Source organism: Callospermophilus lateralis, chromosome 3 (assembly GCF_048772815.1).
Source record: "Callospermophilus lateralis isolate mCalLat2 chromosome 3, mCalLat2.hap1, whole genome shotgun sequence".
Lineage (NCBI taxonomy): Eukaryota > Metazoa > Chordata > Mammalia > Rodentia > Sciuridae > Callospermophilus > Callospermophilus lateralis.
In genome coordinates, this window is record NC_135307.1 from 3,696,112 (window position 1) to 3,722,736 (window position 26,625).

General features: G+C 57.4%; 2 protein-coding genes across 5 annotated transcripts; one reads left to right on the forward strand and one right to left on the reverse strand.

The window, feature by feature from the left end:
* Positions 1 to 6,063: 6,063 nt before the first annotated feature.
* On the reverse strand, positions 6,064 to 13,530 carry Trmt61a (tRNA methyltransferase 61A). 4 transcript variants are annotated; one of them, XM_076847941.2, is made up of 5 exons: positions 12,738 to 12,869; positions 11,878 to 12,234; positions 9,228 to 9,494; positions 7,151 to 7,440; positions 6,064 to 6,660 (listed from the first exon to the last, which is right to left on the reverse strand). In XM_076847941.2, exons 2-4 carry the CDS (start codon positions 12,206 to 12,208, stop codon positions 7,154 to 7,156), a joined length of 885 nt encoding a protein of 294 aa, XP_076704056.1. In that variant the 5' UTR covers positions 12,209 to 12,234; positions 12,738 to 12,869; the 3' UTR covers positions 6,064 to 6,660; positions 7,151 to 7,153. The 4 variants fall into 4 exon arrangements, with proteins under 4 accessions (XP_076704056.1, XP_076704054.1, XP_076704057.1 ...); XM_076847939.2 differs by lacking the exon at positions 12,738 to 12,869 and adding an exon at positions 13,031 to 13,530 and having other exon boundaries at positions 6,064 to 7,440; XM_076847942.2 differs by having other exon boundaries at positions 6,064 to 7,440; positions 12,722 to 12,868.
* Positions 13,531 to 17,733: 4,203 nt separating this feature from the next.
* On the forward strand, positions 17,734 to 21,114 carry Ckb (creatine kinase B). The gene is made up of 8 exons (XM_076849574.1): positions 17,734 to 17,842; positions 18,118 to 18,328; positions 18,531 to 18,685; positions 18,765 to 18,897; positions 19,225 to 19,396; positions 20,144 to 20,267; positions 20,459 to 20,648; positions 20,735 to 21,114. The coding sequence occupies exons 2-8, from the start codon at positions 18,136 to 18,138 to the stop codon at positions 20,911 to 20,913; spliced, it is 1,146 nt and encodes a 381-aa protein (XP_076705689.1). The 5' UTR covers positions 17,734 to 17,842; positions 18,118 to 18,135; the 3' UTR covers positions 20,914 to 21,114.
* The last annotated feature ends 5,511 nt before the right edge of the window (positions 21,115 to 26,625 follow it).

Consider the following 26,625-nt stretch of genomic DNA (forward strand, 5'->3'; position numbering starts at 1 on the left):
ATTCCCAGTTACCTCATTTTTTAAAATGAAACATTCAGTTTGCCGATGAGACTCCATGAGGTCCTTGCACAGCACTGTGCTGGGCCTCCAGTTTCTGCCTTTGGGGGTCCCAGGGCAGCTGTGGGGTGGAATCACCTGGAGAGACAGCAATCCCAAATGTGGTGCAGGGACCACATTTGAGAACCTCGGGTTCATGGATGTTTCCTGAACATGAAATGGCTGAAGCTTAGGAATGGTTCAGACACCTGGAACATGAGAACTGCTTTGTGGTCAGTAAAGAATCAAAACACATGTGCCTGACATGTAGCAGGAACATTTACCTAGGAAATGTTCACAAGGATGTGCCTGGCACCCTAATATACTACTCACTGTCATGCACCCAAGTGGCAGCACGGACATGGGCTCTGAAGGCCTGTGACATCACCTATCTCATCTTCTCAAGGATACTCTGGGAGGAGGAGGGCAAGACTCAGGCAAAACTAGGTGAGAAGAAATGATAAAATTCTGTACATTTTTGTTAGATGGGCAGCAAATTTGGCTGAGCTTCCTAGTTGCTACAGCAAAGAGAAGACAAAGATTAGCTAAACTAGTGTTTCTCAAACTTCAATGCTATTCCAGTCCCTCAGAACCCTGTCTAAAATGTGCCTTTTTAGTTATTTTTTGGGGGTACCAGGCATTGACCCCAGGTTAACTACTAAACCATACCCCCTGTCCTTTTATATATATATATATTTTTTTAATTTAATATTTTATTTTTTAGTTTTCGGCAGACACAACATCTTTGTTTGTATGTGGTGCTGAGGATCGAACCCGGGGCGCACGCATGCCAGGCGAGCGCACTACCGCTTGAGCCACATTCCCAGCCCCTTTTTTATATTTTATTTAGAGACAGGGTCTTGCTGAGTTGCTTAGGGCCTCACTAAGTTGCTGAGGCTGGATATTTTTTTTTAAAAGATAGATGAGAGAGAGAGAGAGAGAGAGAGAGAGAGAGAGAATTTTTTTTTTAAAGAGAGAGTGGGAGAGAGAGAGAGAGAATTTTTTTTAAAGAGAGAGTGAGAGAGAGAGTGAGAGAGAGAGAGAGAGAGAATTTTTAATATTTATTTTTTAGTTATCGGCGGACACAACAACATCTTTGTTTGTACGTGGTGCTGAGGATCAAACCCGGGCCGCACGCATGCCAGGCGAGCGCGCTACCGCTTGAGCCACATCCCCAGCCCCGAGAGAGAATTTTTTAATATTTATTTTTTAGTTCTCGGCGGACACAACATCTTTGTTTGTATGTGGTGCTGAGGATTGAACCCGGGCTGCACGCATGCCAGCCGAGCACATTACCGCTTGAGCCACATCCCCAGCCCCTGAGGCTGGATTTGAACACACAATCCTCCTGCCTTAGCCTCCAGAGCCACTGGGATTATAGGTGTGTACCACCAAGCCTGGCTGAAATGCACCTTCAGATGAAGAGGTCTGGGGTGGACCTGAAGTCGTCTCTTCAGAGCTCCCAGGAGATGCAGATGCTGCCTAGGTACACCTGCACTCAGTCACATCTAGAGAGAAATCTAGAGTCCCCTCCTCTGCAGGAGCCCAGCCTGGGTGGCTGGGTGGCCACCGATGGAGGGTTGAAAACCTGGGCATGACATACCTCATTAGTGCCAAAGGCGGAAGGAACTGAGCTCTTAAGAAGTGTCACTCCTCCCCCAAACACTCACCTGTGTCCAGACAGGGAGGGACACATGGGTTCATCCCTAGGGCCAGGGATTGAAGGACAACTGGAAACCAAGGTTCAAGTTGGGCTGCTTGGGGCAGACTGGGAGGCAGGGGAGGGGCACAGGGTTTGGAACCAGAATAGGCTGGTGAGGGCCCTGGCCCCTGGAGGACCCAAGGTGGGGACGAAGGCTGCCTTTGCTTGCTGCTGCAGGGTAGCATGTTCAGCTGGAGCCTTTGTGGAAATGTGCTTAGGGAGCTTGGGTTGAGTGGGCTGGCAAGGTGCCACCTTGCATAAGGACCCTGGGCCTGAGGAACTTGAGCCCCTAGAGTCTGAGGAGGGTGTCTGCTTAAGGTCTTCTTTATCCATAGTAGAGGGGAGAGCCCAGGATGGGTCAGCAGGGCTCAGAGGATAGGGGACTTTGGGCGGCAGCATGTGGCCACCCAACCCTCAGAAGACAGGACCAGGCCAACCAGGGCACAGGAGGGGTGGCCCAGGTTCCAGCCTCTTGGCTGACCCCACCTGACATCCTCAGGGCACCCATAGGTGCTTTGCTCTCACCACCTGGCTCACATGGGAGGTTGCTGATCCTGGAAGTGGAGGGAGGCACAGGGTAGGCAGGAGCGGGAGGCTGCTGGCCTCTGGGATGGAGGGTGTGGGACCAGCCACTGGGGTGCAGGTGAGGCAAGATTCCCCGTTAAAAATAGCCTCCTCTCCCCACCACTTTCTTCAGCAAATATGCCAGCTCTTGCCTCCCCCTGGAAGGGACAGATGTCGGGAGAAAGCTGATTATTGTCAAAGGCTGGAGGCTGTGACCGGAGCTCTCGGTGAGCGTGACCCAATTCTGAGCTATTCTCAGCCTGGTGGGAGCTGAGTTATTCCCTCCCGCCTCAGAGGCAGCCTGACTTTGAAACGCCCTCGTCCTGGGCTGAAACCCACAGGCCCCTGGGCACAGAGACTCTATGTAGGCTGTCCAGGTAAACGCTAGGGCTGGGCCAGCAGCAACACCACGGTCCCTGCTTGCTGATGACCCTCTGTACAGAGCCTGCTTCCCAGACTGGCCAGGCCAGCTGTACTGACAGAGGCTCTGGGGCCAACACACCCTGCTCCAAGTCATCTCTTGAAGCTCAGCTCTTGGGTCAGCAAAGGCAGAAGGGTCCTGTTCCTTCACCTTCCAGCCCTCCTGCCTAGCTGTGATCCTGCAGCTCCTCCTCCTAGCAACACAGGGTCTCTCCAACCTTTGGGCTTGGGTTCAGCATGAGATGTGCATGACCAGCACAGGGGAGTGAGCAAAGGCTTGCGAAGACCTGTGTATCTGGGCTGGCCCCTGCCGTGCCTGAACATGAGATGCTGGCTGCCAGTCCCAGCAGGAGGAGAGCAGAGCACAACACAAGAGTGAGTCCTGCTGAGGCTGCCCAGAGCACAACTCAACACCATGCAGAGTTCTGGGGGTTGTATGCAGGATGTGTGTGGTGGCCACTAACCCATACATCTGCCTGGAAGGTTGTAGAGGTCAAATGTGGTGCCATCTGCCTGTGCCCAGCCCAGGCAGTATTGCTTCCAGATCCAGTCCACAGCACCCATAAGCAGATGACCTGGATTTTCCATAAGTCTCCATTGCAAATCTCTCCTGTAATCCTGATAACCACGCAAACGCCCTGAGGTGCAAAAGATATGCAAGTGTCTAAAGACCTCACATGGACCCAAATTCTGGCCTTGAATTCTGAAGCAGATGGAAAAAGGAGGGCTTCTCAGCAGCAGCAGTGTGGTCTCACTAGGGCAGGAGCAACCGTGGCAAGCTGTGAGCTGTGCTCCCACTGCTGATAAGACTCACTCAGGAGCCCACTGAGAAGGCACTGTCTCATCCATAGGATGCCACCCACCTTGAGCCCAAGTGGCTCTCCCAGGGAGGCCAAAGGCTGAGCCCCCCAGTGCCCACATTCTCCAGAGGCCTGCCTATCCCTGATAAGAGCAGCTATCCATGTGAGCTACACTGCCCACAAGATCAAGTACAGATTTCTGCCCCTTCTTTGTGGGGACTCCTTGGACCCTCCTGTTCCCAACCTCCACTGGCCCACTGGCCACATTTCACCTGAACCATGTGCCCACCTGTGCCTAGTTCTTGGGAGTCCCTGGAGGCAGATCCAGGCTACCCTGAGCATATTTAGGAGGCCTGGTACAGGGCAGGTGCCCAAGGCACACCTGCTGGATGAAGGCCCCCCAGGTTTGTGAAGACAGTCTCGAGAGCCACACATAAGCAGCTCTCCTGCATGCTGTCCTGGGGCACTGCAGACCCAGACCTGGAGCCAGGCCCCTTCCAGAGGACCCTCCACTCTACCTACCAAGAGGCAGGGCACCCCCAGGCTGGCCTGCAGCCCATAGCCCCCAGCCTGTGCTTGAAGCAGTTCTCCAGACCGGGCAGGATGTGGGTCAGCCCAACCCCTTGAGCCCCTAATGAGGTGGGGTGGGCAGAGGCAGGTGAGACTCTGGGCCTGTCCCTTCACCTGTGTAGCAGGCCATGCTGGGGTGACAGTGGCATCGTCTCCCTGGCCTGGCAAGCTCTCCAGCACACAGGAAAGGATGAGGCCTCTGCAGAGTGCCAGGCAGAGGGGGAGGAGGGTAGGTTGATAGGCTGGCAGACAGGGTGGCAGCATGACCTCCCTCAGTGACCTAGTGTCCCTCATGCCACCCATGACCCATCAAGACCCGGCCCTGGTTCCTGGTTGAGGGGTGGAACATCTTGAGGCCCTACTATGAGTCTCGGAACAGGTGAGCCAGGGTCTGACTTGGGGACATGCTCAGGGCCTTGAGGGACTTGGAGCTGGGAGTCAGGCTGGCAGGAAGCCGAGTCAGGCTGGCAGGAAGCCAAGTGTGTCATTTCCTTGGTCACACAGTGGGAGATAGATGTTCATCAAGGAAAAACTGAGGCCTTGAGGCAAGCAAGTGTCAGGCTGGGCAGGGAGTTTCCAACACTGGCCCCCATGACAAACCCTGTGTTATTGACTCAGGTGACATCAGGGACCTGCTGACTGGTCACTCACTGGTTGTGAGCCTGTCACTGCCCCCTGGGAGTCAGGCTCCAGGTCTACAGTCCTGGGCATCACTTGGTCTCTGCTCCCCTGCTATGCAGACAGCCCTGCAGGGTGATCAGGATGAGATGGGGATGGCTGTATGGGGTGCTCCAGCTGGGTGTGACCAAGTCTAGAAAAGCAATACCAAGGGCTGGGGATGTGGCTCAAGCAGTAGCGCGCTTGCCTGACATGTGTGTGGCCTGGGTTCGATCCTCAGCACCACACACAAACAGATGTTGTGTTCGCCGAAAACTAAAAAAAAATAAATATTAAAAATTCTCTTTCTCCCTCTCTTAAAAAAAGAAAAGAAAAGAAAAGCAATAGCAAGAAGGGACATTTATGTGGGTCTTGAAGGACCCACAAGTTTGACACTGGACAAGGTGGAGCTCCAGACAAGAAATGGCAGGATTCATGGTTGGTCAGGGCAGGAAGGCTACAAGCAGCCCAGATCCAAACAGCAGCTGTCCTATGGGGCACCATGGGTGGCCTTGGCTTTCCTGCTGCTCGTCCCCTCAAAGGTACTGAGTTTTTTTACCTGAGGGCAGGCTTGGTGACTTAACCAGGGCAGCAGTTTGGGCTGCCAGCCTCAGTCACCTGGGCCCTGCAGTCCTTGAGATCTGTGTGCTTGTGACTGTGTAGTACTGTGCCCTGAGGGTCACCACAGGCTCTTCCTCAAGGCCAGCAAGCCAGTTCAGGCAGAATGGAGCAGGTTTGAGACAGCATGAAATCTTCAGGGTGCCCTCAAGCAGTTCATGACCCTCTGGAACACCTGGCCTGTTCCCTAGGCTGGACATGAGGTTAGAGGTCAGGCCAGGTCCCAGAGAGGGATAAAATCCCTAGAGCAGGACCAGTCATGCTAGGGACCCTGAACAATTCTGAGGGGACACAGGCTTCTTGGGCTACGTCAGCTCCACCCAGAGGCGACTTGCAGTGAGAGACTTCAGGGACTAGGGGGCCAGGACACCACTACCAGGAAGGTCAGTGGGTTCTTAAGGGAGGGAGGGCACACAGGCCATGGGCCATGGAGGACTAGCACTCTTGGACCCTCACACTCCCCCCAGGTCTAGAAATGAGGGGCCCCCTCTGCAGCTAGAGAGGGGTGGCCACACACTTGCCCATTTGTCCACTGAATCCCAGGATGCCACTGTCCCGGAGTTTGGAGCCCCTACAGTGCCTACCTTGGGACAGAGGCAGAAGCAGGGGGCGGGGGCCAGGAGGGCCAAGTGCAGGGCAGATTGCCCTGGAAACCAGCTAAGGGTGGACCAGTAGGCAGTGAGAGGCCAGTCAGCATAGCAGGAGAGCACATTTATTGTTTAGGCATACATGGGAGCCAGCCGTGCTGGCTTGGCACCTGAGGCTCTGACGGCTAGCTCTGCGCCAGTGGCCTCAGTGCTGGACACAGGCCCAAGGCCATGCACTGGGTTGACCATCAGGGACTAAAGCCCTGGTGACTCACCTTCCATGTCCCCCCCTCCTTGAGAAACATGCCCTAAGTCTTCCAGAGGTGGTGATAAAGGTGCCCTCTTTGGAGATTCCTCCCCACTGGAACTACTGTCCCCATGGAGGACCTCCTCCACAAGCCAAGGAAGGCCCAGGGTCGGTCACCAGAGGTTTGGGGTTGCACCAGCTCCTACATGGAGGCACCAGGTCACCAGAAGCAAATAACCATCATACTGGGCAATTCCTCTGCAGGTCAGGCTGCGGCATGACCCCAAAGATAATTCATAAAGGGCTCTGGCTGGGCCAGGGCTGCAGAATGAACCTCCTGGGGGTTGGTGGCAGGAGATCCTGCCCCTAGGTGTGAGAACACCTGAGGCCTGGGTACCTGGAGGCCAGACAGCAGGGTCACCTCCCCAGCATCCTGGGTAAGCACGGTCCTCACAGCAACTGGAAAGGCAGAGATGGGCAGGGTAGGGCAGCATTCTTCAGGTCAGCTCCACCATGGCTTCCGGCCAAGCCCCAGGACCACCAGTGACTCAGGGATGGGATGGTCCCCAGCCCTATGAGACACTGCAAGCTCTGACCCTCCTCCACCCCTTTCTCCCATAGGTCCACCTGAGAAAGGAGTTAGACCCTGTCACTCCTTAGCCTCAACACCCAGGAGAACCTATGGCAGTGAGGTTTCACACTGACTACAAAGAGCAGTCAGACCAGATCCTGGGCTCGGCAGGGAGGCGGGCAGAAGTACTCCTTCACAGATGATGATAATGGCCATCCCTCCTTGCCTGCCCCTTTGGCCACCCAGGAGGCCCCAGCCCCGCCCCACCATCTGTTTCTAAACACAAACCCCAGCAGGCATCCACTGCCATAAAAGGTGGCCCCTGGCATTCCTGCTTGCCCCAGGATGCTCCCAGCTCCTTGATGCTCCCCCCAGGACCTGTTAGCCTGGGGTCTTGGTGGCGAAAGTCAGGTAGCCTGTGTGGCCGACAGCCTCCTTCATGGGTGTGCCGCTGCGGAAGGGGCTGGCGTCAGGGTTGGCAGGAGTGCCTGTGCTGGCCTGTGGGTCGTTGGCTCCTAGGTCAGGCAGGGGCAGGCTGACAGTGCGCACATTGTAGACCTGTGGCAGCACCTCCAGGGTGCTCAGCTCCGTGAAGCCGCGGGCTGCCAGCGCCTGGCATGTGCGTTGCACCTGCTCAATGCACGGTGAGAAGGAGCAGAAACGCCCACCTGCAGGGAGCAGGAGGTGGGTCAGAGATTGGCCTAAGGCAGTCCGCAGAGCCTCTGAGCTCTCAGGCCACAGAGAATAGGGATCTCCTGGGTAGAGGGCTGTGCGTGGACCTTGCAGAAGTCTAGCCCCCATCTGCTGGCCTGCCTTATGGCAGGAGCTATCCTGGAGCCTGGGAGCATGTGGAAGAAGCTACAGTCCACTGGTCCAGCTTGGCCACCACTCCAACCCCTCCTGTGCCTAGAAGCCAGGCCAAATCCACTGTCTGGATCTCACTGGCCTCCAGTGGGACTGCTTATTCTGCCTTCTAGGAGGCAGCCAAGGGCCAAGGCTGGGGTTGGGGTGGGGCCAGGCCAGCACAGCTGTCAGAGCTGGGCCAGGAATAGCTCCAACAATACGGCAGCACTGGGGCGGTATGTGGGCTGCTGCTGTCACAGGAAATTAGAGGCTGTCACTGGCTCCTGGGAATAGGAGGTGCTTACCCTGAGGATAGATAGTCTAAGCTCTCCACTGCTTCCCACCAGGGCAGCCCATGGGGTGTTGCCCAGCCCACCTGAAGTACGTGAGAGTCCATCCATCCCAGGTCCCCATCCTGGCAGGGGGTCATGGGGAAGCTGAGGCAGGGAAGAGGTGTGTCAAGCCCAGGCAGGTCTACAAACATCCTATGGCTGGGTTCCCTCAGCCATACCCCTGCCACTGGGGGATCTGGGTTGACACCAACCCACAGACAATGTCACCTCTGAGGCAGAATAGACCATATGCTTCCCTGTCTGGCACCACAAACAAGCCTGCCACTGAAATGGGGCTGGCAGTGCAGCTCAGTGGTGGAGGCTTCCTTAGCACATGAGGCCCTGGCTTCCATCCGAGCATTACAACAAAACAAAATAAACAAAACATACACCAGATCCATGAAAAAGTGAGCAGTTTCAGGACCCAGAACCCACAGATCTAGGGCAGGGGCCAGGAGCTCAACAGGACATGGGAAGGGGTAACATACAGGCACCAGTGCCTCAGTGCTCCTCCTGAGAAAGGCCTCCCTGGGCCCGGGCCCTCCAGGGACCCCAAAGCAGAGGACCCCTATGTAGGCAGGGCCACACCATAGGGGGCAGGTGTGGGGATGCCAGGAGCCTGTGTACTCCCACAGGCTGCCCCTTCCTGAGGCCCAGGCCAGCTCAGCAGAGACCAGGGACACAGGGGTCCTAGGCCAAGCCTGAGCCAGCAGGAGGACCTTGGCCTGTGTCTTGGAGGCAGTGGCTGTCCAGCCCCCACCTTCTGCACTGCAGCCCTTAGTTGGGGGTGTGGGGGGAGTGGCCCTGGCTCCTGGCTAGCTCCTTTTCCAGAAAAGGCAAAATCCCTGGGACTCACCAGCCGCCTCCCTGGCTTGGGGCCCGACCTTCCTTCCCTAGCCTCCTGCAGGGCTCCGCCTCCACACCAGCATCTTCCCTAAAAGGGGCCAGCTGCCTGGCTCTGTCTCATGGGGGAGGGTAGACTACAGGAAACAGCCGGACTGCCCCATGAGCCAGGCCCATCCTGTCATGCAGAGCCTGCCTGCACTCAGATGAGCTGAGGTCTGTCATGTCCATTGCAAGAGTGGAGAGGGGCCTATCCTCCCCAACCTGATTCCTTAGCCAGGTCAAAAAGGAGCCCTTGCCTAGCCACTGCCACTACATGGCCTGGAGGTGTCTCCATTTTCCTGGACGCCAGTTGACTCAGAGCTGAGGTGGCCCCAGCACTCTACCCCAAACTCTCAGCCCCACAGGCTGCAGCCCTCCCAGAATCTCTTACACACCTTCAACCTTGAGGGCATCCCAGGCATGGCCCACAGCCTCCCAGGGTGATGGGATGTCCAAGAAGACAGCATCAGCCACATGGCTCACACCAAAGCCACTGCGGCACACATCCTGGGTGCGCACTGTCACCCAGTGGCCCACTCGATGCTCCTGGAACTCCTCCCTGGCTTTGTCTGCCCGCTGCTGGTGAAACTCCACTGTGTGCAGGTGGCCTGTGGGGGCAATGCTGCGGATGATGGCATGGGACACGGAACCACTACCAGTGCCTGGCAAGACAAGACCAGACAGGTGTCAGGGGGTTGCTCAAAGCCCACAGCCACCCAGGAAACAGCTTCATGCTCACCTGGAGGGATCTACAGAGGGCCCAAGAGGTCAGCTGACCCCAGGGCCACTGAGGCTACAATAGATGGGCTATGTCTGTTTCAGGTACAGGTGAGGGCAGTGACACCGCTACCCTGTCCCAGCAAGGTGTAGGCCCAGGGTCTGGGTTCAGCAGGACTGACAGAAAAAGGGTTCAGATACCATGGTGGCACCCTCAACCCACTGGCCTGTCCCATCTTCAGCCTTGGCACCTTCCACAAGTCGAGGATTCTGTTAATAGCTGCCCACCTCCTTTCCACCTCCCTCCCGTGGGCTCTTTGGCCCATTCAGGTCCATCCGACCCCAACCCTGCCCAAATCCATCCCATGTGGCTCTGCCCGAGCCTGCCCTGACCCCATGGTACAGCACTCAACCTACCCCGCAGCTCCGTTTTCCCCACAAATCACCCATCTCCCCAACTCCTCTCCAGCCTCCTTCATAGCTGCCCTCTGCTCAACTCTGTCCTGCAGGGCCTGTGCTGGCCTTCGGCCCACCACAGCTTCAAGTGCCTACTTGATGGCAACACATCAATTCCTGGTGTAGCACCCACTGCACTTGCTACCTCCCCCTCAACACACAGCCACATCAGCACTGACATGCAAAGCTGGACCCCATCCAACCGCAGATCTATTCCCTGTGAGGCTTCTCAGACCCAGGCAACAACACCCACTGCTAGGGCCAGATGCCATGGTGGCACCATCAACCCACTTCTCCCATCCCACATGCAAGTCACCAGGGACTCCTGCCACCTCCTTCCAAATATCTCCAGAAGCTAGTCCCAACTTGCCATCCACATGTCTCACCTATGCCCCACTGCCCTCAGCTCTCTGCAATAGCTACCTTCAGTCCTATGTTGACACAGCCAGCAGCGTTTTCTACAGTCATCCAGTTACCTCCCGTCTGCACAGTCAGTTGGGGTCCCCTCCCACTAAGGTGAAAGCCAGACTCCTGAAAATCCTCCAAGAGGTACCCCATTACCTCCCTAAGCTCACTCCCTGCTCCAACCATACTAGCCTCCTTGCCAACTATCGCCTCAGGGGCATCTCCCACCTCAGGGCCTTTGCACAATTCTCACTTGGCTCTTGGTAGTATCTCCTCATCATTTTTTTTTTCCTGGGTACTGGGCACTGAACTCAGGGGCACTGGACCACTGTGCCACATCCCCAGCCCTGTTTTGTATTTAGAGGCAGGGTCTCACTGAGATGCTTAGCGTCTTGCTTTTGCTGAGGCTGGCTTGGAACTTGTGATCCTCCTGTCTCAGCCTCCGGAGCCTCTGGGATTACAGGCGTGTACCACCGTGCCTGGTCTCATCATTTTTGACTCACTTATCCCCTCCTCAGAGAAATCTTCCAGGACTACTCTAGCCTGAGGGTTCCTCTAAGTTACCCTCAAACATGAGACCCTGTCTTACAAGCTTCCCTGCAATCAACAGCTCTGAAGTGGTCATACAGGCTCAATTTCCACCTTCTTATTTAAGGACAGGAAGCTGCAACCTCACAGAAGAGCAAAAGTATGTAGACTGACAAAATGGGATGAGCATCTGAGAGGCTGATGCCTGGCTCAGGAAGCACAGGGAGAGCTGACAGAGTTGGCTCTGAATCCTGCTCCCCACGCCCCAGGCACCCCAGAGAGGTGCCTCAAAACACCAGCAGCAGAGATTCTTCCAGACCCTGAGTAGCATACCACCAGGAATCCAGCTGCTTCTGGGCCCAGGGTTGTTCTTGGCACATCTTGATCACCACCCCAGGTGGTTCCAACATGCATATGCACACATACATAACAGCTCTCAATCACTCTATCACCCCCAGGCCCTGGCTCAGGACAGTGGTGCCAGCCTTCACTGGAGGTAGGTAAATTCCTGGCTATAAATGAACACAGGGCAAGATCCCCACTACAATGAGATCCTGGAGTAGCCCCCATCTCCCTCCAAGAAGGGGCAACACTGTCTCTCTGGCAGCAAAAGGACAGAGATGGGCAGTCAGCACCTTGGTCAGCGCCAAGTAACACCAGCCCTGCCCCACCAAGACAAGCAGGACCCTCAAGGACACCAACTCCTCCTGATCTTCCAGGTCCAGACCCCACCACTTCTCAATCCGATGGCAACACAACCAAATAGGCTTCCCTGCTTCTACCCTCACTCCCTGCAGTCACGCCCTAAAGGGGCTGCTAAAATAAAATGATTAGCCATGCCTGTCCACACGGAGGGCAGGCTGCAGAATGTCCGGACCTTGGCTCTGACCTCTACCTCCCCATCAGTTTCTCAGAACTGAGGTAGCTTGAGGCACTCACCAGACTCGCAGACCACAGAGCCAGGCCGCAGCTCCAGCATCATAGTGAGCAGGGCGATGTCAGTGGAGTAGAGGATTTGTGTGCGATGTGGTAAGTTCAGCGTCCAGAGCTCAGGTGTGGGGTGAAGCACATACACCCAGCCACCTCGGCTGCAGATCACCTTGGAGCCAAAGGGACGGCCAATGAGGTCGACTGAATGCCGCAAGACACCGTGCCGGGTCTGGGTCTGTGCCCCACGCTGCACACGCACTGCCACCATTGAGCCATGACCCAGTGACAGGATGGCTGTGTCACCCTCTTTGATCAGCTCTTCATAGGCCACGAAGCTCATTGTGTTGATGTCTGCAAGTGCTAGACCTGGAGAGGGGAGTATGGGCATGAACAAAGGGCCAAGAGGCAGGATATGGACAAGCGGTCCGGACATAAGGCCTGTGAGACCCAAGTTCTGAGCAGTGAGATATGGGGGTGGTAAGTGGCTGGCTCAAGAGGGATGCACTGAGATCTGAGGCCCTTCTTGGTCTGGGGCACGAGAAGGGCCAAAAAGCGAGAGAAACTGAGGCTCAGCCATGGCCGGGACCCCAGGATTCCCAGAAGAAGGACCTGCCCTTCTCATCACCCTTCCCCGGGAGGAACCTGGCTCCACTCCCCCGCCGTGAGATGAGCTGGCGGCTTTTGCAAGGCATCCACCAGCCGGAGAGCGGAAAGCGACCAGTGGGATAAAGCCTGGCCTGACTCCGAGCACCCCCTCCCCACACCCAGCACCCACAAGGCGGCTCGGGGCGCGATGGGGAGGGCTCGCCAACCAGGCGCCGGAGGGATGCGGGACGCGAGGAAGGAGTCTCACGTGGCGCGGAGCTCACCCGCCGCACCAGGTACCGGGCTCCACACGTGCGCCTGCGGCGCCCAGCTGCCGACACCGCACTTCCGGGGCCCGCGCGCACGGATGACGTCGCGCCGCGTCCCCGCGCGCGCGGGATGCTGGGAGCGCCCGCTGCCCTTCTCGCCCTCCCAGAGGACGTTTGCTGTGGCGTCTCCCCGGCGGCGGTCGCCCGTGCATACTTGCCCGTTGCCTAAGAGATCCGAGCACAGGACTAAATAAGTCCCCCTCCCCGCCAGCCGCCACCGCCGCGAGGCCTTTAGACTCGCCGCTTACCCGCGGCCCCTACAGGGGGACCTCCTGGCTCTGGAGCGTCCTTGCGCAGCCCGTCATCCCCGGCGGCCCCACCCGGGCATGCCAGGAAACTGCCGCAGACATCTTGTCATGGCCAACGACTCGGGAACACGTTGCCTGGGCCCCAAAGGCCTCCCAGCATGTGAATTTGCAGGGCAGAGAGGGTCCACAAAGGCTTTGGCTAGGATCAGCCCGAAGTGCCTTATTAGGAGTCCGGTGGCTCCCGGCCAGACCCTGCAGACGCACATTCCTTTGAGGGGAAAGCTGCTCCAAGGAGGAAAAAGGGGTCCGAGTCCCCTCGTTAGACCCCAGACACCGTGAAGCTGGATGAACTGGGTTCCTTTGGGGGCCTGAGCAGGGGGCTAGGGGAGGGATGGCTGGAGGGCTGGGCAGAAAAGGGAAATGGGAGTGGTGTTCTGTCTCAGAAGTCAGAGCCGGTTCCTCTGGAGCAGGGGCGCCTGGGAGGGTAGGCATGGAGTGTTTTCCTCCAGCCCCGCCTCCCAGGACCAGGCCTTATCCTGTTAGCCCCGGGAACTGGAGACCTCCCAGCCTACCCAGCTATGCTATGAACCCAGACCAGCTGACTCTGGGCTACACTCCTCAGCCCACCGTCTACTTTATCCTGGCAAAAAGTGGATGGGTAGCCCCTATAGAGCGGGATGTTCCCTTCCCCAGAGTCCTGCCAGCCTGTGGAGGACCGCTGAACTCTCCTGAGGATGCACTAGGCCAAAGTGTGTGTGACCTTTGCCATGACCCCTCAGATTTGATGATAGAAGCACAGGTGCTGTCATACCTCCACACCTCTGCCTTGGCTGGGCCTGGGTCTGAGGGCCCTGAGAGGTTAGATGGTAAGGGGTTTTCGGTAACTTCCCACTGTGGGCCCATGTCCCTCTGTGACAACCCAGCTCCATCAACTCTGCAACCTCTGTTCCAAAGGACTGTCTCCCTCCCTTGAGGGAGGAACCACCCACTAATTGTTCCCCTGGGGGATTTAGACTTTCCACTTCTCCTGGGGGTTCCTCTTCCCCAGCCTCTCAGCTTGGAGAGAGGCCTGGTATAAAGCTGAATTAGGACTCTGACTCAGCGGTGGTTTCCCTCAGTCCCAACTTCCCACTTTCCTTTCTGTCCAGTACTGACTGGCCAGCTTCTCCAGTGCCCCCTCCTCTAGGTAACCTCCCCATAGGTGCCCATCTGTTCCATCAGGCTGCCCAGTCCTCAGCCTGAGCCCTTAAGTAAAACCAGCTTTCCATAGGCCTCAGCAGATTGATTGCCAGGATTGGCCCCTTTCTCAGGGCAGAGTTTGTACACTGGAACTCGCCTAACAAGAACAGATGCTTATCTGTGCCCAGCTAAGTGTCAGTGCATCGAATCCTCCCCACAATCCTAGGCAGGGGGCACTTTACAGGTGGGGAAATAGACTTAGAGGTTAGATAATTTGGTTAAGGTCACATAGCCAAAGTGGTCAAAGTGAAATTGGGATTAAAGCCAGTATACCTAGCTTCAGATAACCAATGGCCCATTGGAAGAAATGGAGGAACAAGCAGAGGAGTCCCTTAGGAAACTAAGGACGCCTTTGGGGAAAGTTGCTTGACCTGTACCCCAGGCAGGGACTGGGTGCTGGAGGTTGGAACCCTTTCCCCTAATCAGGATAACATCCTTCTGCTGCGTGTCCTGTCCTGTGGCCCCAGGGCAGCCCCTCCCTATCTCCTGGACCTAACCAACTTCCCCTTTGGGTTCTGCAGAGTTCATGGGCAAGAGCAATAGGAGGAAGCTGCCTGCTGCCATTACACCCTGGGTGCAGACTTAAGGGTAGCCTCAGTTCTGGCCTGGAGCCTGACCCTTCCTGCCTCGCCTAGACCTGTCTGCAACTGCGCTTGCCCAGGACTCCTTTGAGGCCCCTTCCAGGCCCTGTGGTTAATGTGTAACCAGGTGTGATTTCTGAGGAACTTGAACCATAAACTGGCAGAGTGATGTCACCCAAATTCTTGCCCAGACGCTGCCAAACCAGATTCTGTGGGCTCCAGGGATGGCAGAGGGTCTACATTGGAAGACTAGCCTGGATCAACAGAGTAGAGTTTTTCTGTCAAGGGGAAGGTCTAGGACCCTCCCCTTGCCCTCAGGCAGAGATCCCCACCAGGCAGGGTCTTCTTGGGAGGCCCATCCTGGCAATCAGCTGAGGCCTAAGGGAAGCAGGTTTTGCTTAAGGATTCTGGGTTGGGCAGCCTGGTGGAACAGATGGGCACCTCTGGGAGGTTGCCAGGAGGACAGGGCACTGAAGCAGGTTGTCAAGGCTCTAAGCAGCTCCTGCCTGGTGGGGGCCTCAGCTGGACACTTGGGTCTGAGGGCCTCCAAAGGCCCTGCCCCCTTTCCTCCCTGGTGCTGCTTATGCCCCAACATAGCTTTCTGACACCCTGCCCAGGGAGTATGCCTGCATCCCAAGGGCAGGTGCCTCAGGATCATTGAGGAATGGCTGGACCTCTGACCCAGCACCTCTGTCACCAGACTGCCAGACTTCCTTTGTGTATCTGGAGAAAGGGGCCCCAAACACCCGTCTTTGAAGGCTGAGGCCTGCCCAGGCCCTGGGCAGGAGCACCATCCTGGAGTGCTCTAAGGGTAGGTAACCCTGCAGCCCTACCCTCTGGACCTTGCCTCTGCCATCCTGACCTTGCCAGTGGAGAGAGGGGGAGAGGAGTCCTTTCCCTCCGGGAGCCTGGGGGAGGGGTGACTCTGAGAAGCTGCAAGGGCTAGGGACAAAGAGCAAGCCCACTCCCCCACCCCCACACCTGCCCCCGAAATGCCCCCCACCCCCAGATGCCAAATCTGTCTTCTCTATGTTTCTACAGAAACTTGAGCACTTCAAGCCTTTGGGGCTAGAGACTGGGGCAGTTGCAGATATTCTAAATTCGGGGGAAGGGGCTGTAGGGAGTGCAAAATGCAGTGATTCCAGGATTAAGGGACACCTGCCGTCTGGCCAGCTGGATGAGGCATTTGTTTTTTTACATTGGTTTGTTTTATAGGTCTAAGACATGCTGACTTGGAGGTTGAAGTAGGCCAAGGTGAGTGAGGAAAGAGGCAGAGTCCCCTTGGCAGTACCCTCAGGGACAGGACGCTGGGCAGCGCATACCCTTCCATGCTAACACAGCAGAGGGTAACATGCTTCTTATCCTTTGGGTCTTTGCCCTAGTGCCCTCTTCTTAGAGGCACCAGCACAGTGTTCCCTAAGCTAGGATTCCTGTCCCCTTAGGGCCCTGCCCACTAGAGGCAATGTCCTACCATTATTTAGTTCACTTGGACACTTGCTCATGCCGTCTCCCTCCAGCAGCTGGGCTGGGGTCCTTTTCCCCCTTGATTTCCTTCATGTCCCTAGAGCCTGGTGCCTGGGAGGAACACCCTGTATAATGGCTGGAGGGATTCTTTAGAATATTAGCAGGGATGAAGGTTCTCTTCTCCTTGCTTTGTTCACCCACACTTGAGAGGCTGTGGATGAAGTTAACCACTAGCTTCATTCTCTCTTTTAAATGGCTGCATAATGTTCCACAACAGGGAGATAGCTTTCTATTCATGGCCAGACCCCTAGTGATTGGCAAGTGACCTTTCCTTTCTGGATTTGCCTGCTGTTGTTTTTTCCAGTACACATCTCTTTGTCTATTTGCAGAGAGAATGGACACTGTTCTTTCTATAGGCTGGATTCCTAGAAGTGGGATTGCTGGGTCAAGGAGTTTGAACATTTTTAATTTTAATAGATACTGCCAAATTACTTTCCAAAAAAGGATGTAGCAACTCAGCTGCAGGCAGGGTGTGAATGCCTGTCTCCACACATTCCAACTCTGCTCTACTGGCAGGGGTCAGTCTTTTAAATTCTTGCCAATCTGAGTGTGTGGGATGGGGGAAGATATAGTCATCTCAGTTTTAATTTGCATGAGTCTGATTAGTGAGATAATTTTTTAAATGTCACATGTACTTATTGATGACTTTTTTTCCTATCTTTGCCTAGTGTCTCAGGGCTACCTTTGAGGCTGAGGTTGTAGGAATCTACCCCTCGATGAAGAAGGTCCTGGGGTTCAGTTCTGGAAACTCACCAGCATTCTCTCAAGACATAGTGTCCTTTATCTATCAGAAGGAGTTTGGCCCAAGGGTCTGCAGCTCGATTCTCTGGGAGCCCTGAGACATGCCCAAGGTCAGGGCATCGCTTGTGCAGCTCAGCTGGGCCACAGCCAGACTGCAACTCCCTCTGCACCAAGAACACCCAGATGCCTAGGGCACCTTGAGGAAGGTCGGAGGCTCCTGGCCAGCTCTGGGTTGGGGTAGGGGATCTGCTGCAGGCCCCTGGCCACAGCCACCCACTGGGGGATTGGCAGGACAATGGAAGACAGGAACCCGGGTGAGCGTGAGCCCGAGCGTCCTCAAGTGCCTGGTGGCTTTCCAGACTCAGTTTCCCACCCGCAGGCACTGTGTAGGAGATGTGGGGTGTGTTTCAGAATGTCCAAGGGCCTGTGGTTCCAGTTTCGGTGTCCTGGGAGGGCGCTTGGCCGGGTGGCCTGGCTGCGCGGGGTCCCCGCGACTTCGTGCTGTGGTGGGAGGCTTGGGGACTTCGGGGGCTACCCGGCGACGGACAAAGCGGAGGCACCACCCCGAAGCACGGGCCAATGGAATGAATGGGCTATAAATAGCGGCCAATGGGCAGCCCGCAACGCGCCCCTTAAGAGCCCCGGGAGCGCCGAGCGGCCGCTGTTCGCCTGCGCCGCACTCGGAGCTGCTGACTGACTGAGCGCTCCCGCCCCTCCAGGCCGCCCGGTGAGCGGGCCCGAGGGCTGGGGGTGGCCGCACTGGGTGTGGGGCGGGGACGCTACAAGGAGGGGTGCGGGACCGCGGCGTCACGCGCGGGGCGCGCCTCCTGGAGCGCGCACTGGACCAACCGGGGTCCCGGGCTACGCGGGCGTCCCCTCCCCCGAGCGCCGCAGACCCCTCTGACCTTGGCTGCGTCCCCTGAGCACCGTGGAGCCCTGAGCGGTCTGCTTGACCCTGGAAGTCGGCTGCACCGGGCCCCGCTGACCCGCGCTTCCCCGCAGCCCGCCGCCGCCGCCGTCATGCCCTTCTCCAATGGCCACAACGCGTTGAAGCTGCGTTTCCCTGCCGAGGATGAGTTCCCCGACCTGAGCGTCCACAATAACCACATGGCCAAAGTGCTGACCCCCGAGCTGTACGCAGAGCTGCGCGCCAAGAGCACGCCAAGCGGCTTCACGCTGGACGACGTCATTCAGACTGGCGTGGACAACCCGGGTACGCGCATCTCTTATCGTGGTCAGACTTCCAGAGTCCCCCCCCCGCCGAAAGACCCCCTTGTGGTCAGGGCTCTCCGCCCTTTCCCTACCTTCTCCCGGGCCGGGGTCCCGGCGCCCCCTGCCCGCGTACAGCCACAGGGTCCTCAGCAGCCCTCTCCAGCCTGGCGGTGACGTCACTGTCCCCCGCACCCCTCCCCCAGGCCACCCGTACATCATGACCGTGGGCTGCGTGGCGGGCGACGAGGAGTCGTACGAGGTATTCAAGGCCCTTTTCGACCCCATCATCGAGGACCGGCACGGCGGCTACCAGCCCAGCGATGAACACAAGACCGACCTAAACCCGGACAACCTGCAGGTGTGGGGCGGCCGGGGGCCGGGAGGCCTGGGGAGGGTCTCCCGCCGCTCACTCCCTTCCCATTCTGCCGCGTGCCCAGGGCGGCGATGACCTGGATCCCAACTACGTGCTGAGCTCGCGGGTGCGCACGGGCCGCAGCATCCGCGGCTTCTGCCTTCCCCCGCACTGCAGCCGCGGGGAGCGCCGGGCCATCGAGAAGCTCGCGGTGGAAGGTAGCGGTCGGGGCGGGCCGGAGCGCGGGTCCCGGTCCGGGTCTCCGCTGGGCTTGTTTACCAGCCAGCCGAGCTGCTGCGCTCTTATCTGCGCGCGCCTGGGTCCAGTTTCCCCAAGAGACCCAGGGACCAAGGCCCAGACCAGCGCCCCAGCGGCCTGAGGCCCAGGGAGGGCGGGTCCTGGCCCTCCGGACCGCTGCCTGCAACGCTCTGGCGCCCCCTCAGGGGCGGGCTCGGAGACGGGGGAGGGGCATGCAGCACGGGGCTGGGGGCCCAGAGGGGTGGGGCTGTCAAGCCCCCGGATGTCCAGAGCGCGCCCCTCCGCAGCCCTGTCGAGCCTAGATGGCGACCTGGCGGGCAGGTACTACGCGCTCAAGAGCATGACCGAGGCGGAGCAGCAGCAACTCATCGACGACCACTTCCTCTTCGACAAGCCGGTGTCGCCCCTGCTGCTGGCCTCGGGCATGGCCCGCGACTGGCCAGACGCCCGCGGCATCTGGTACGAGACCCCTTCCTCCTCCCGCGGATTCCCTCCCTCCCCCCGCCACCCCCCCGCGGATTCCCTCCCCTCCCCTCCCCTCCCCCTCCCCCGCAGAGGTGGGGCCCTCTGGGCAAAGTAGGAAGAGGGAGGGGCGGAGCTCCTGGTCTGTGTGGTGCCGCCCCAGACCTGAGCGCAGGTGACCTTGGCCACGCAGGTGTGTGAAGGGCCCAGGCTGCTAGAGGCCTCAGTCTCCGGAGATTTTCAGGGTGGGGACGGGTCTCGTTGGCGTCTCTCCTCCACCCTCTTGGGAGCCAGAGCTTCTTGTTTTCTTCTTTCTCACCCTCTCCCCCGCCGGGATTCTGCCAGGTGCTTGTGACGCAGAAGCCTCCTCATGAGTCTTGGCAGGGCTCCTACCCCGTTGTCTGCGCGATGTCTGCGCAGGGCGGGCGCTGGGGGCGCTGCGTGAAGCTGGCTTACCCCTGGTGGGCTGGCCTGGCAGCCCCTGCCCCTTGCTTCTTAGGTGGGGAACTGTCCTCATAAGAAGGGATCAGCACTTGACTGACAGGTTGGGGCACACTCTGTGGGATGTCCTGTGGCCCTGCCATCCTCTAGTGTTGTTGGGGCTGGGGTCTGGGCAGTCCACATTCCCCGGCATAGCTGGAAAGAGCACCTAAAGACTTTGAAGTTCTTTTTGTCTGAGGACGCCAGGAAGGTTTTTCTGGTTGTCTTGAGACCACCAGCCTTGGCCTGACTGCCTTCTCCCAGGCACAATGACAATAAGACTTTCCTGGTGTGGATCAATGAGGAGGACCACCTGAGGGTCATCTCCATGCAGAAGGGGGGCAACATGAAGGAGGTGTTCACTCGCTTCTGCACTGGCCTCACCCAGGTCAGGCCTGGCTGCCTCCACCCTGGGCCTGCATGCTGGGTGGGGGCTTGGGGCTTGGTGCCAGGGAGGAGGCAGGCTGGGATGTGACTCCCCCCGGAAAACCCAGGTCTCCTAGGGTTCCAGCCCCACCTGCGCTGGTCCCTTGGGGCTCTCTGGCCTCCCTCCCATGACCCCTTCCTTCTCCATCTCAGATTGAAACTCTCTTCAAGTCCAAGAACTACGAGTTCATGTGGAACCCTCACCTGGGCTACATCCTTACCTGCCCTTCCAACCTGGGCACAGGGCTGAGGGCAGGTGTGCACATCAAGCTGCCCCACCTGGGCAAGCACGAGAAGTTCTCTGAGGTGCTCAAGCGGCTGCGGCTTCAGAAGCGGGGCACAGGTGAGGGGCAGGTGTCACAGGCATCCATCCCTCCTAGTCAGACATCTTTTTCTGCCTTGCTGACCTGGCTGTCTCCCCATCCCCAGGTGGTGTGGACACGGCTGCTGTGGGCGGGGTTTTTGACGTCTCCAATGCAGACCGCCTGGGCTTCTCCGAGGTAGAGCTGGTGCAGATGGTGGTGGATGGAGTGAAGCTGCTCATCGAGATGGAGCAGCGGCTGGAGCAGGGCCAGGCCATTGACGACCTCATGCCTGCCCAGAAGTGAAGCCTGGCCCACGCCACCACCAGCCTGCTGCTTCCTAACTTATTGCCCCTGGCAGTGCCCACCATGCACCCCTGATGTTCACCGCCTGGCGGCTGAGCCCTTAGCCTCTCTGTAGAGACTTTTCTGTCGCCCTGGGTAGAGTTTATTTTTTTGATGGCTGAGCTGTTGCTGATGCTGAAATAAACTAGGGTTTTGGCCTGCCCTGCCTGAGTCCTGCCTCTTATTTCCCTGGGAAGCCAGTGGTTGGGATCTGAGGCCCAGTTGCCTTTTCTGCTTCATCTTCTGAAGGCAGGACTGGAGCTTGCTCCTCCCTGGTCCCTCTTTGCCCTCCCCTTGGCTTCTGGGGAAGGGTGGGGGTGGAGTGGGGGAGAAGAAGGGAGGAGCTGCCAGGCCAGAGCCTCAGACTGAGCATCTAAGGGCATGTGGGCCTGGGGGTGGAGCCTGGCACTTCCCTCATCCCCATTCTGGGAGGGGGGTAGGGGTATGATGACTGGCAGGAGTCCAGAAACTTGATACATTTCCAGTCCCTCCCTGTTCCATCTCTTCTCCTAGTAGTCTTGGGATCCAGGCATCTCCTTGCCTCTACCCCCAACACCTACTCTATTTCCTAAATAAACTTCCATCCTGCTTCCTTCCCTCTCAGCCTTCCCCCTCAGGCTGGACTGCCCCCTTCCTGCAGGCAGGTCTAGTTCTCTGGCCCCTTCCCAGCACTATGTCCCTTGGGTTCTGTGCCTTCACTTGCACCTCCACTGTAGGGCCCTCCTGGTAAGCACTCAGTCCCTTGGCCTCTATGGCAGGTCCCATAATGCAATAGGACACTGGAGCAAGAAGGCCCTGGGCTATGTTTTCACAATCTCTGGTTCTGGTGACTTGTGGTTGGACGCCCTGAGGGCTTGGTTAGGGTCTGGGGCTTAGAGGCTGCCAATGGCAGCCAGGGCTGGGACCCCTGACCCTATCCCCTCCAGTGCCTCCTTTCTGACTAGTCTGTGATGCCACCTGCTGGCCAGGGCCTCCTCACACCCAGGGAGCAGGGATTGGGGGCACCCCTACCTCATGTTCTTGAGCTTTGTGGGCTCACAAGCCCCATGTCCACCTTTCCTGGCCCACTGGACTGTGGGTTAAGCCTGCCTCTCATCTCCTGGGGCACAGGGGCATGTAGACCCAGAACTTGGGCTGACCATCAGGTTTGTGGTTGGTGGGCAGTAGTAGGGTATATACACTGCAGGGGACATCCTGGCACCCATCTCCACCACCAGTGTCCAGTGAGAGGTCCCTTCAGGTGGTGTTGGGCTGAGGAGGAAAGGGGCATGGGCCCAGATAATGGACTTTGTGTCTGGGGGGCCCTCAGGGCTAGACTTAGAGGGGCATCCCTTCACTGAGAGAACACCTGGGGGGGGGGACGCTGGGCACCTGGGGGATCTCTGCATCCATCTTTAGACCCTAGACTGGCACCCCCACCCTCCCTGGGAGTCCAGGCCTGTTCCCAGCTTGCCCTTTTGCTAGGAAGTCCCTGGACCAGACCTGGATGGAGGCTGCCTCTCTTCTTCTGGCCAGGGGACTGCTGGGCTAGGCCACATTGTGGACTTCTGTCTGGTGACTCAGGGAAAAAGGGTTGTGACAAGAGTTAGCCCCAAGAGCCAACCCAGGTGAGCATAGTCTCTCTGGAGGGGAGCTGTGGGCAGGGAGGGTGGAAAGCTGGCACAGTGGGAATATGGCTCTCCTGTCTTGCTGTCCCTGCCACACAAGACTACCTGTGAACCACAATGGGTGGCACTGTCAGGAGGACAGAAGGGGTGGGGGTGTGGGCTGGGGTGGGGGGGTGGCGCCTCTGCATTGAGATGAAGGCTTCCTGGCTGCCTGTCACAGGAGGCCCACACTGCCCTCCCACCTGCGACCACCCTTCCCCACACCCTGGACTTTGGGATCCAGTGGAGAGTGAAAGGCCCTCCTGCTGCCTCAGCACTGGGGTGGTGCAGACCCCACCCTGACCAAGGTGGGCACAGCACCAAGGGGCCTGGCCAGGCAGGCCTGGCACTTCATGGCAGATGCTGTCAGGCAGGGAGTCCTGGGAACACCAGGTGCAGGAGCTGTATCCTCCAGCCCCCATCCCCCCAGCGGCCTTGGCCATTCCCAGGCAGTGAGTGCAGGAGGCCCAGCCTGCATTCCCTGACTGGTTGGGCAGGTGCAGAGCCCCGGCTTGCTGGGGAGCCAGGGCGGGGCCTGGGGAGACTGCCACTCTGGGCACAAGGGAGGTGTTTTCTCTGGAAGTTCTCCTTTGCCTCCCTTTTGTTTCTTTATTTTACTTTGTTGCGTTAATGTTTGGGACAAGCCCCAACACACCCGTCAGGGAGCTTCAGTCCCACCGCCAGTGCTCCAGGGGACTCCCTCACACCATCCAGGAAGTCCCCTTCCTTCCTCTATTCCAGAGGGCTGAGTGGGTATGGTCAAGTCTCCCTCAGATCATGATCAAGGCCCTGAGGGGCGGCTGCCACCACAGCACCCGCACCTGCAACGCCGGTTTGGAGTGATCCCACACAGGTTCTGTGGTGAGGTGTCCTACATGAGCACGACAGGCCAGAAGTCTTACCCATACCTGGGGACCCTCTGGATGTTTGTAGACATTGACATTTGAGTACCGTGGCCAAAGAAATAATAGGAAATGCGATTACTAAGAACAGGGAAGAATGGGTCAGCATTCTGTGTCAACAACAAGGGTGGCAACTCTGCTGTCCAGGGGGCCCAGGTAGACATCGCACCCGAAGTCAGGGAGGTGTTGGCAGACCGGGACAGAGGCCAGTGAAAGCAGGTTATAAAACAGCTCGTGCCCTGAGATCCCACACAGAGTATGTGGAAAAACCCCGCGACAGTTGTCAGCTGTGGGTGGTGGGGTAACAGGTGATTTCCTTCTTTATACTTCATTTTCCAAATTTTCTACAGTGAACATGTATTCCTTATATAAGCCAAGATAAAATTTTCTTTGGCAGTGCTGGGGACTGAACCCAGGGCCTTGTGCATGCTAACCAAGTGCTCTGCCACTGAGCTCCACCCCCAGCCCTCAAAATAGATTCTAAAATGGTATTTTAAAAAAAAAATAGTTGCCATGTGTCACAGCCCATGGGAGCTTACTGAGGCAGCAGCCACAGGACTTCACTATGCCCCCCAGCCAGGGAGACTGAAGCTCAGAGAGGAGAAAAGACTGGCTCTGAGTCCTCAGTGAGACATCTGGCTCCAAGTCCTGGGCTCATTTTGCTGCTCTATGACTTTTGAACATTCCAGACTTCTCATGGGTGGGACCGCTTCTCCTAACAGCAGCTTGGAAGGCTGCAATTGCCTGGTCTGCTACTCATTCTGCTCTTCTATTTCTGGGCCAGCCTGGTACTTACCATGTCTCCTAGAGTGCCCTGAGGGGGTGGGTGTGTACTCACACGCACTCCAACTGCATTTCCATCCACAGGTAAAAAGGAAACAATCTTCTGATGGATAGCAAGTCCTCCTCAGGCTGTGGGGTTTCTAACTCCCGGGAGGGCATTTCAGCTTAGAGAACAGGGCTTTTTGCCTGTGGTCCAGACACCAAAGTACTGGTTTGCAAGTGTGGCTCTATGGTCACAGTGACTGGCCTGTGCACCTCCTCCCCACGTCTTGGCTCTGCATACCCGGCTCTGCCTTGCTGAAGGGAGGAGAAGAGGAGGAGGAGGAGGTCTTGCCTGGGTCCAGACGTGCTGACCACCACCCAAAACTTAACCCTAAGACCCAGCCAGACAGGGTCAAATTATGACTATCAGCAACTCACTCTTCTGGCACTGTTGGCTGATGTTCTGTGGTCACTCTGCCCTCTGCATCAGTCACAAAGCCCTAGTGCTTAACCACCCTCGTTCCCAACACCTGGCCAGGTGGTGAAACCTCCAACAACCTGAGAATTAGGATGAGGGGGTATTATGAGCAGCAGGGTGCCCTGCCTGGTGGAACTCACAAGATGCCTGCACCACTCCTGGGGGGGTGAGGGACTGGGGCTGTGATCCTGCTCTGCCACTGGGAAGAGTGGGGCCTAGTTCTGGATCCTGTAGGGCAGGGAGGGGAATCTGTCAGGAATTTAGGTGGAGCAGAGACCCGTGGCTCCAGAAGCACAGGATGCTCAGCATGGCTCTGGAGTCCCAGCCTAGCCCATCCCCTTGCAGGATGGCTTGGATGGCTGATGGCTCCAAGGTCAGGCTTGGTTTCCTTGGCCTTGTGTCTAACCTGGGCAGGACTCCATGTCAGCTCTCTCTTTCCCACAATCTGTCCAAAAGCCCTCCGGGAAAGACTGCCCTGTTTGCCCCAAGTTCGCTGTCCTTGAGCTGTGTGCACTGTCAATTCTTCCTGCTTTTGAGACACTCTTACACTGCTGACCTCAGTTGGGCAGAAATTAGGTCCTCCTTCACTGCCCTGGCCTACCAAACTAAACTGCACCCAACATTGGTACAGGTGGTTGGTGTCAGCACTGCCAAGGTTTGTCCGCAAAATATGACTTACAGCAAATCCAAACCAACCCTTGCACACCTGCAGCCCTGGCTACTTAGGAGGCTGAGGCAGGAGACTGCAAATTCCAGGCAAGAATGGGCAACACAGGGAGACTGTCCCAAAACAAAAAAATAAAAAGGGTCAGGGATGTAGCTCAAGGGTAAAGGACTTGCCTAGCATGCGTAAGGTACTGGGTTCCATCCCCAGCACCACAAAAACTAACAAAAGTGAAGTCTAAAGTCTAGTTTTTTTCATACTTTTTTTTTTTGTACTGGGAACTGAACTCGGGGGTATTCGACCACTGAGCCACAGCCCCAGTCTTATTTTTGTGTTTTATTTAGAGACAGGGTCTCACTGAGTTCCTTAGTGCCTCACTTTTTGCTGAGGCGGGCTTTGAACTCGAGATCCTCCTGCCTCAGCCTCCTGAGCTACTGGGATTACAGGTGTGAGCCTGGCAGCTCCTTAGTACTCATCAACTGTCCCAAACATTGAATAACACTTCAGATGCTTGACTCTCTCAGGAAGAAAGAATGTGGGGTCTTATCAAGACCTGAAGCGCTGGCTTGACAGGGACCAGCTAAGCAACTGCCCCAAAGTCACAGCAACAAGGGTCCATCTTGGAGCAGCAGGAGGGGCCAGAGGTTAGCCCCTCTCCTGGAGACCAGAAGGAGGAACAAGGCACTAACTGCTTTCCTTTGTTCCCCTGGACTAGTGGAGGATTGACTATATACAGGACTTTGTTTTTTCACCAAAGTCGCAGTTTGGTTCACCTGCAAGACACACCCTCCATAAACACTGGGACAAAGGATGGGCAGTGTGGCTGTCCTGGACCACAGGAACTCCCAGCACTCTGACAGGCGTGCACCTCCTCCCCATGTCTTGGTCCTCCAAAGTGCACAGAACGAGCGAGGACTCAGGTACACAGGGCAGTGGGCAGCAGGCTGGGGCTGAGGCCTGGGCCACGGGAGCTCTGTATAAAGAGCCTGGCTCAAGGAGGGAGGGGAGCAGGGTGAGGGAGCCCGGAGTGCACAGCCCAGGACACGATGCTGTGTCTGCAGGCATGACTGCACATGCTCTTTCCCAGCTCAGTTCCATGCAGAACTTGGCTGCTGGGAGAATGAGCTCGCACCACCCACATGGGCAGCGGCTCCCTTGAGGAGGAGGGGATGAGGCACGCCCCTGCAGCCCCTGCTCCAGGAGGTGCTATGGTACAGG